The sequence below is a fragment of the Anas acuta genome, chromosome 3 (assembly GCF_963932015.1).
Source record: "Anas acuta chromosome 3, bAnaAcu1.1, whole genome shotgun sequence".
Classification (NCBI taxonomy): domain Eukaryota; kingdom Metazoa; phylum Chordata; class Aves; order Anseriformes; family Anatidae; genus Anas; species Anas acuta.
Genome location: NC_088981.1, coordinates 25,251,922 through 25,261,409, shown reverse-complemented (window position 1 = coordinate 25,261,409; position 9,488 = coordinate 25,251,922). Strand labels below are relative to the sequence as shown.

Here is a 9,488-nt window from a genome sequence, read left to right as displayed (position 1 = left end):
GTGAGGCTGTTATTTTTACATAGCTAATTTCTGTGACGGTGGTATTTTTCTGTTCCATTTTCCATCTTGTTTTTCCTAGGCTGTAGACTGGGATGAAGGGAAGTGTTCCTGCATCTGTGTTAGTAACACCTCTGCGTAACTTCCTCTGTGGTAATTTGTTTCTGTCCCTTTTTGATACAGCTATCAGTTCTAAGACTAATAAGACATACAAGTGGAAGGAGGTAACCCTAGAAGTGTAAGGAGTCTCCCCAAACAGTGGACTCAGGAAGTAGCTGGGAGCTATTTCTTCTCCCTTGCTTTGCCCCTGCTGCAGGCAGTTCCCGGTGTTACTGCTTATAGTAACACCGTTACTATAGTTACACCATTATATCCCAGCAGTCTCTTTCTTCTGTAATGACCAGGTCACTGTTGCACATCCCCATTGCTGCCCAGCTGTTCTCCAGCACAGGATATGAATTCCCAAGGAAGTTGTACTTCTCTTGCTCTGTAAGATCTCCACATGAGAGAAACAAGGCAGTTCACAATCTTTTGTACCCTGCACTGATGCAGAGGGCCTGCCATGTTCATCTCTTCTCAAGATCGTCTAACACTGCTTCAAAACCAGTCTCCTTCTGTAGAGAGTTCTGCTGCAAAATATCCTATTTGGAAATTGTTCCTAAATCTTGTGACCTCCGTAATGATACAGGCTCATTTAGAGGGAAACTCTTAATGTTCCACTCTACTGAACAACAAACATTAAATGCCAGGATGGAGTGATTTAAATTCATGATGCTCACTCCACGATCTTCCTGCAAGCTTTGCCTTTGCTTGTGACCTTCTGATTCCCATGACCTTCTCTCTCAAAAAATGCTCCTTCTCAGCAGACCTCGGTCCTCTTCTTTCCTGTCATTATCCCAAATGCTCAGTTCTTCCCAGCTTATTACCACATGGTTACTCTCTCTTTTGATGATCCATCTGCTGGAATGCTTCCTCATCTTTGGACAGCTGAGGGTCATCATGAGCAGCCCAGATCACCACTTTCCTTCTTCCAACCAAGCCAGCAAGGGGGACCCTCCAGCTCCCCTTTTCTATTCAAGAAAGTGGGGAGAAGGTTGGGATTGTCAGGAGAATCACACAAAAACCATATCTGCAGTCCTCTTTTCTACATCTCCTCATGCGTAGGCAGTGAAAATATTCAAATATACATGTGTGCATACCTGTGAGCTATTTCAGTACCATATCAACATAAAAACTCAAGGAAAAAATCAGAGAGGCTATCTTGTCCCAGGATCAAATACAGAATTATTCCTTACTGTAATCCAATCAATCTGGAGATAGGACTATTTAAAGCTTTCTGTCATTCTGCTTCTACTATGTGTAATCTCTGATTTTTCCAAAAATGGACCCCATGGTAAGGAAACATTTTCTGCTATTTGGTTTTGTGGTGTCTTTTGGTCATTTTAATCCTTGGTTGTCTGTATTCCTTAAACACACTGATCCAATTCCTCCCTCTGGTTGGTAGCACCCTTCAGATACTTGAATGGAAGATGCTTCATATCTTTGATGGCAGATGAAAATCAAATCTCCTCCCCGTAATCATTTAGGCATGTGCACAGTTCAGCTCTTTAATAATGCTTTGTATGCTGCTCCCTCTGGTCCTCTGATCTTTTTAAATGTCTCGCTCAGAGTTCTCTCCCGTAGTGCACTTTTCGTGAGATCTCTGATCTTGCAAGCAGTCTCTGGAAAAGCAGTGTCATCACCTCCCTGTAGAAAAGGTCACTTATGTCCCAGTAACTCAGTAAAACCTGCTGCTGTCTTGTACTTGATCTCTGGGGGCCACATTGCTTTGTAAACTGTTGCCATGTCTGGTTTGTTATCCATTGAAAAGGCAATGTTCTTGGCATTTAATATTTGGAAGATTTTGCATGGTGATATCCTGGAGATAGCTGATATTATGACAGTTTGCCTTGGAATATATTTCTTCCCATTTAAAATCTTACAAAAGTATTTTGCATTCTACATTCTGCTTGGCATTAGAAATTAGCATCTCCCAAATAATTACAACATTTGTAAACATGCTTCTCCACCCCTTTTTCAGGTCATTATTGAAGATGCTAGGAAAGACAGCTTAAATAAAATATTTTTTGGTCTGAGAACTAACAGTTCTCATTACTCACCACTGTGGGAGCAACATACAAGGTAAACTTGTTCAACAGAAACACCACAATCCTCTTAACCCCAAAACAGACTAAACAATCACAATGTCCTGACTCATGGACAGAGGATTTACCATAACATTGCTATTACTCTGTTTTAAATATCCAGATGTATACGTTTAACTCTCCAGACTTCAAATCAATTTCAGATTTACTACAAGAAGTTTCTGGCTTCCCAGTGATCCTCATATTCCAAATTCTGGATGTAGTACTAGGAAATCATAGAGATCTGGCAGGAAAATGTTATCCTCAGATTTTTTTTTCATATACGTGTATATGCTTTTATCTTTATCTGGCTCAGGTTGACTTTTGTGTCAAAGAATGTGGCCATGGAAAACTTCAAGCCTAACAGAAATGACATTTTTATGTTGTGAGTGTATATATGGGGGTGTTCTAGGGTTTGATTTAGGTTTTCTCTTTGTTATGGAGCTGTGTTCCACAAACACATCTTGTCCTTACCTTCTGTAGGTTTGGAAGTAGTCTTATGCTGAATAGAGGAGGTTAGAAAGAGAGGGTGATTTTTGGTGAAGGCATTCTATCATATTTGAGTGTGCACACTTAACGTGGGCAAGGAGCTGTTGCTGTTACTGGTTACTGTTTAATGGGCTGTGAAAATACAGGGAGAAGGTGCAGGTGAAAGTACAAAGTGAGCTGGGTTGCGTGGAGGGAGGGCTTCTCTTCCCAGACCTCCAGGCTACGTGTGTCTCAGTGGCTGCTTTTGCTGAAATGTAGAAATCAGGTGGACAGGGTAGCTAATGATAATAATGTTCATTACATACCCAGTTTTCTGCGTTTTAGGAAGGCATGGTTATAGCACTTCACCAAGTGTCTTGTGCTCTTGTAACTCACCAAATGCAGAATGGTACTTTCTTACCAAAAAACTTTATCTGTGAGATTCTGGGAAAACGGGTGAAATCGGATGAGACTGACTGGGGAAAAGGAGAGAACTGGAAGGAGCAGGTGTTTAGAGACAACAAGTAAGAAGTCATGTAAAAGGCATGTGAGTAGGGTTTCAGCTGCCTCCCCTCAGGCGATTCTCTGCTATAGGCATTCCGTGGAAATAGCACAGCGTACGCTTCTCTGGACAAGATTTAACGATTTAAAGATTTAATTTGAATTAATTATTAACAATTCAATTCAAATTACTTAATTTGAATTAATGATTAAAGTTTTAACTTGAAGATTTAAAGATTTAATTAAAGATTTAAAACACTCGTGTTTTCTATAAATGTCTTTGCCTGGAACCCTTAGGAAAAAATATGAAATTTATCCATTCTTCAGCTGATTCTGGGTGTTTCCTGCTGGCAGGACGAGGCAGAGAAGTAGGAAGGTGTACTCAGGGGCTGTTTGCTGCTCTGTACATAGATTCCTATGCACCTCATCCTCAGCGAAGTTCCTTTTCCAGGCTGCTCCGTGGGGTTTACTTCACAGCCAGTGAGGCTCTGGCGTTGACAGGATGACTTCACGAAAGACCTTTGGGCGTATTTTGGGGTTATCATCACCATTTCCCCCTGCCGATAACCCCCCAGCGTCGAGCGGCCCCCACACAGCGCTCCCTCCGTCCCCCCTCACACCACTCCTCCCCGCCTCAGCCCTCAGCCCGCCCCCTGCCCCCGCCCCTCCCGCTGCCCGCGCTTATAGCGGCGGGGCCGCGCCGCCACCGCCTCCCTCACAGCCGCCAGCCATGGGTCCTGCACCGCCCTGCGCGCTGCTGGCCCTGGCCGCGGCCATGGCGCTGCCCACCCCGCTCCTTCTCGCCCCGGCCCCGCAGCCCCAGCCCCGTGCCGAGCCGCTGCTGCTGCCTCACGGCCCGGGGCACGGCGACGCGGCGCTGCAGCACGGCGACGACTCGCGCTCGGCGGCGCTGGAGCTGAGGCGGGCGCTGCGCTTCTATGGGGCGGCCGTGCGCGCCCTACACGTGAGTGCGGGGTGCGGGGGGAGCCCGGCGGCGGGGTGTGGAGTTTCAGGGTGCAGCCCAGCTCGCTGGGCACAGAAATTGACGTGCTGAAGGGGTGGCTGCTGGGGCTCATCTTGGCGGAGCTGCTTGGGAAGCTTCGCACCTGGCGGTGCCTTTCGGGCTGCGGCTGCAGGTGTGCAGTGCGGCTTCCCCGTGCTGGGGAGCGCTGAAGCCGTGCTCCTGCTCCTTGTCCGCACTGTCCCTACCTATTGAAGTCCCGAAGTCCCAGCAGAAAGCCAAAACACTGAGGGATGTCTACGTGTGAAGAGGCAGGCAGAGATAATTCCCCTGTAGGAGAATTAGCCCAGCCGTCAGATTGAGCCTTTCGGTCATTGTCTTGTCTTGTGCCTGGTCACTGATTAGCCAGCCCGAGACAGAAATGCCCTTTTAGAGGCACAGACAGAGCCTTGCCAGATAGCAGGCTGTGTGTCCTGGCACTGAGGGGTGAGATAGCGAGTAACGTGCCCGATAAGGGACGGAGGGGGACAGTAGGTTGGGTAGCACCATGAGGTTTCTCTAGCTTCATGCTCTCGTGACTGGCCCGTGCCATAAAACCACAGTGATTTGAGGCTAGTGCTGGTCTGGGACAATGTAGAGGCACTTCCAGAATCAATCCTAGGGCTTCTTCAAGCCTGGTTAGCAAGGAAGGCAATTCTCAGATTGGCCAAGTCTGGTAATAAATGGTGTTTGATATCAGTCTACCTAATACCAAGAGGTTTTTGTGTTGCATTTAGTCTGTCACAAGGATTGTGAAACAGAAGCATGGCACAGTGTATGGGAACAAAGTATATGCATTAAAGGAATGTACTGAGCAGTCTTAAATGCACCTTCACAAGGTACCCATTTACTGTATGTTGGCAGGGAGTCCGTACAAGCTCTGATGTTATTTGGTAAGCAAAATTTACTCAGGTATATAGTGGATAGTAAATATCACCAAGCTTTTAAATTAACACATGGTATCAAAATATATTACGTATATGCAGTACATAAAGTAATTTCTGCATCAGATTTTGAGTTGTGATGAAATATGAATTTCCATAAGGTTCATCAGGAGTATGGAACAAGCTTATTCTAATTTTTGAGCACATGATTTTTGCAAGTTTCATCAGTCAGTTGAAAAATCATGTGGGTTTTTCTCTCTTTTTCCAGCAGTTGGGAAGCTGAGTTGTTTGAATTAGGTCTACTTATGAAAGAGAAGGCAAGAACTCTTGAGGAACGATTCTTTATTATCAACTTGTCATAAAATCCCTAGCAACATAACTTTTTCTTTTCATAGCCAGGAGAGAGAACTCTCATTTAATACAAATTCAAACATTAGACCATCACATACAATAACCTTCTGAAGACATTTCAAGGAAAATAAGGTGTTTTCCTATGCAAGGTTTATAATGCTGGAACCTTTCAGTAGCCCATACTGATCTATTTGTTTTAGTGACCCTGCTATGAAGACTTTTTCGGTTTACACTAGAGCTTGCTGATGTGGAGAAGTTAGAGGAGTGGAGACATCTTCATTTGGGGGAAGGATCAGAGTCTGTTAACTCAGGATAGGTGCAATTTAACTGGTAACTATTAGCATACTAAATTAATCATCTTTCATCTTTATATTAGGAAACTGTGCCGTTATAGGTCAACAGGCACTTACACAAATAAATTCAGTTGTTAAACTCTTTTTTTCTTCAGAAATATTCACGTCCTTAAAATGCCTAGCAACTGGCCAGGGGAAAAAATACTTCATTTGCCTGTAAGTTTGACTTGTATTATCTTTTTTTTCTGTCAGTAGAAGCACTTAGTTACTTTTTAGCTCCTTCTCCTCACTTAGTTTTTCAAGATAGGACCATAACAGAGTGTGTGTGACTTGTTCTGTGACAGACCATGAATGTATGTTAACTATGTGTGTAATCCAGAAGTTGGATATGCTAAAAATACATCCGTGTTAGTTCCTGTCAATTTAAATAGAATTATACCCTAAAAGGAAAGATGTACAGTACAGTTGGTCTTTAGACAACACCCACCTGATGCTTTTCTCCTTTTCCTTTCCCATTTGACAGGAACGATGCTTTAATGAAACCCAGTTTACTCTCAATTACTTCTCTGTATTTTGGGGTTCATGCTTTAAGCTGCCAGTGTGAGATTAAAAGGAACAGGGTAAAGTTAAATCATGATACTTGCTATCCGTGTACATATAAATGTATTATTAAATCTGAAAACGAAAAGCATTTTTAGTAATAATGTATGTTCTTTCTCTACACTAAAATCTCTTTACAAAGTGCTCAGTTGGTGTATTTATTTTCACTTAATAGCTCGCAAATGTTTTCTTGGTGATAGAGTACTAGCAACCAAACAGTTCCTTAACATTTATAACCAAACCGTCTCATAAACTACAAACATAGAATGAAGATGGCTGGCATTTCTGCATCCCTTTAATTAAATTACTTGTCGCATTAAAGTCTTAGCAAGATATAAAATGAATAGTCAGATGCACATCCCTAATGGATGAAAAGACAGAGACCAAATGTTAGGTCATTTCTTCTAGCCGCTACTTTATTCTGTAATATTACCTAGTCCTGATCGTGTTTTCTCACATTGGTATTTTAATCTTTGCCATACATGGGGGACCATGCAGGCTTAAAGTCTGCACACACCAAATCTGACTGAGAGTGTGGAATTTGTTTGAAATATTTTGAATGCAAGTCATCTCTCACAGGATGATTTAGAGTGGGAGTAGGAACGCTTGTGTGCAAAAGCCATAAGCAAGAAGGAAAAGAAATACTTTGACTTGATGCTAAATTCGTACTTCAAAGATGCAAAAATGTTTTAGCAAGCAGATTAGACGGGGGGTTTCATTCTGGAGGAGAAATTAAACTAGGGGAGAGACTGGGCAGGATTTGGCCCTATGTTCCAGTACAAAAACTAGGGAGCATAAAATGAAGTGGGGAGCCAGACTGAAAACAAACAAAAACAGGAGAGACCTCAGGGTATGAGTCAGAGATTGCTTTTTAAAGGATTTTGCGTATGCTTAAAGTTTAGAGATGTCATAGGGAAGACTTAACAAACACTTGAAGGAGATCCACTGAGGATGAGTAAACAGTCAAACCACAGGGAACAGGGAATCCCTTGAGCTGCACGTGGATGGAGGCTGGCTGGAGAACAGTGGGCTTTGTGTTCTGCTGAACCCAAAGGTGTTGTAATGCAGGTACAGCGGGGGGCACAGCCTGCTGGGCTAGATGGCCCTGAGGTCTGGGTCACTGTGGCCATCTGCACATTCTTCCAAATCTTCATAAAGATTGTGTAACACAGTGGATGTCTTGACCATGTGAGAAGATCCAGTGGTGGCTTCTTCTTGGACATGTAGGAATCCCTGCAAGTGAGATAAAGCTGCGAGAGGCAGCTGGTGTAGTTTCAAGGCTTGTGGTGCCAATTTTGGGACCTCTGCCTATTTGTGAGCCATCAGCATGTGAGGTAGCAGCCATGGGGTCAGAAGTGTCTGGCTGCCTGCAGGAAGTCTGGTGTGTCCTCTTGCTGCGGAGTTGAGCACTTGGAAATGCGTGGCTGACTGATACAGGGCCATACAGGTCTGGAAGCAGGGCCAGAGGCAGAGGTGGTTGCCTGCAAGTCATCACCTCACTGACTAGCTACATCTTGCTGAGCTAGTAGATATGCATCCAGGTAAGTATCTAGCTCACTGCTTAACCAAAAAAGTAACAGTTGGCTTCATCTTTACCATGCCTGGTAATGCTATTGTAAAACTGCTCTGTGAGAATGACAGCTAAAAAGGAGATGAGCTTTTGGTCATCAGCGAGGGTCTGCACACAGTGCACAACAGGCTCATGGTGGTGTTGCGCTGGGTTTTGGTCTGAGAAAGACTTGGGAACTTGGGAAATGTGGTGGATGTGGATGTCTGTGTTAGAAGAGGCAATAAGGATCTGAAATGTAAATGGCCAAAATCTTTTTTTCTAGAGAGAAAAGGTTGATCAATCTGTAAAGTAGACTTGTTTTTTAAAAAGGAAGCTTGCAAAATTTAATTGCTTTACAAATACAAGGCTGACTTCTGACCATTTCTTTTAGAAATGGAATGAAAATATTGTGATCTAGAGCACATAAGTGCGGGAGACAGGCGTATGAACAGTATTCATCTTAAAATTTCTACTTTTTTATTAGGTTGCCACTAATGGGATTATCGCAGTGAATGAACCTTCAAATGAGGAAAAATATCTTGGTCAATTCCCTGTCAGTTTTGGGGCTATTGCTCCATTTATGGCGGATCTGGATACAACAGATGGACGTGGAAATGTGTATTACAGAGAAGATTCATCCTCAGAGGTCTTGAAACTTGCATCAGACTACATCAAAAGGGGGTTTCCTGAGACCACTTTCGAACCCAGCAGTGTTGTTATTGTTACCTGGAAGCTCGTGGCTCCTTACCAGGGACCTGGAGAAGATCCTTCTTTGGAAGAAAAGGTGAATGTTTATCAGAGCTTTGAGCCAAGTTGGACACATGTTCAGTTGATGTGTAACACCATAACCTGTTGTTTTGAAGGCTCAAATTCCTTGTATTTCTTTGTTGAAAAGGCTGCAGCAAAATAGGAGTTTCCACAATTTTTTCCTGTTTTTATAGTATTTTATTCATTCAGAGGAAAATACTTGAATCTTAATAGCTGATTTCTTTGCATTCCCTGATGTTCCCATACCAAATGCTAAGTGTGATGCGATAACTGAAATAGTTGCATATGTTCTGCCCTCCACCTGTGGAATACAATCCATTTGGCTTGAATTGTTCAACAGACTGTTAAGGCAGTTTGATATCAAACTATCTAAAATCTGATAAGGACTAATAAGAACTTCAAACTGTGAATCCACTTTTCCACAAGGAGAGTTGACCTTGCATTAACAAAAAGCCCATACTTTGTAGCAAGTGTTGAATGAAGTAGCAGTTAGAGGTTACTTTTTGTATGATTTGCAATCCATTTCCCTTTCCTTTTTGCTTTTTAAGTCCTGTTAGATACTATCTTATGAAGATTTCTGGTGTTTGTACCTTCATGCACTATAATTATCCTTATTGATGAGCCTGTTCACGATGTATGAAGTTGAGAACATTACCACAACTTAGCAGGTCGTCTTTTATCAAAGATGGATTTTTTGCACCTAGTTTGACACAGCCATTGTTCTCACAGTAACGATTCTGCACTGGTGTATCAATGAATAGCTGATGTCTGAGGTACTGTATGGATGGTTCCTACAGTGTGTAGGAGTGTTCGTGCAGCAACATGCAAGTTCAACTCTTCTTTAAATATTCTGTTTACAAATATACTCATGCCACTTTACTACATCTTTTTATT

The 9,488-nt window shown here is 42.9% G+C and overlaps 1 protein-coding gene across 2 annotated transcripts in view; it reads left to right on the top strand.

Moving 5' to 3' along the window:
- Positions 1 to 3,844: 3,844 nt before the first annotated feature.
- The window catches only part of NID1 (nidogen 1), a 49,503-nt gene continuing 43,859 nt past the window's right edge, over positions 3,845 to 9,488 (top strand). For both annotated transcript variants that reach the window (XM_068676218.1, XM_068676217.1), the window contains exons 1-2: positions 3,845 to 4,113; positions 8,311 to 8,610. In XM_068676218.1, coding sequence (XP_068532319.1) covers positions 3,880 to 4,113; positions 8,311 to 8,610 — 534 coding nt within the window. In that variant the 5' untranslated portion in view covers positions 3,845 to 3,879. The remainder of the gene's footprint in view (positions 4,114 to 8,310; positions 8,611 to 9,488) is intronic.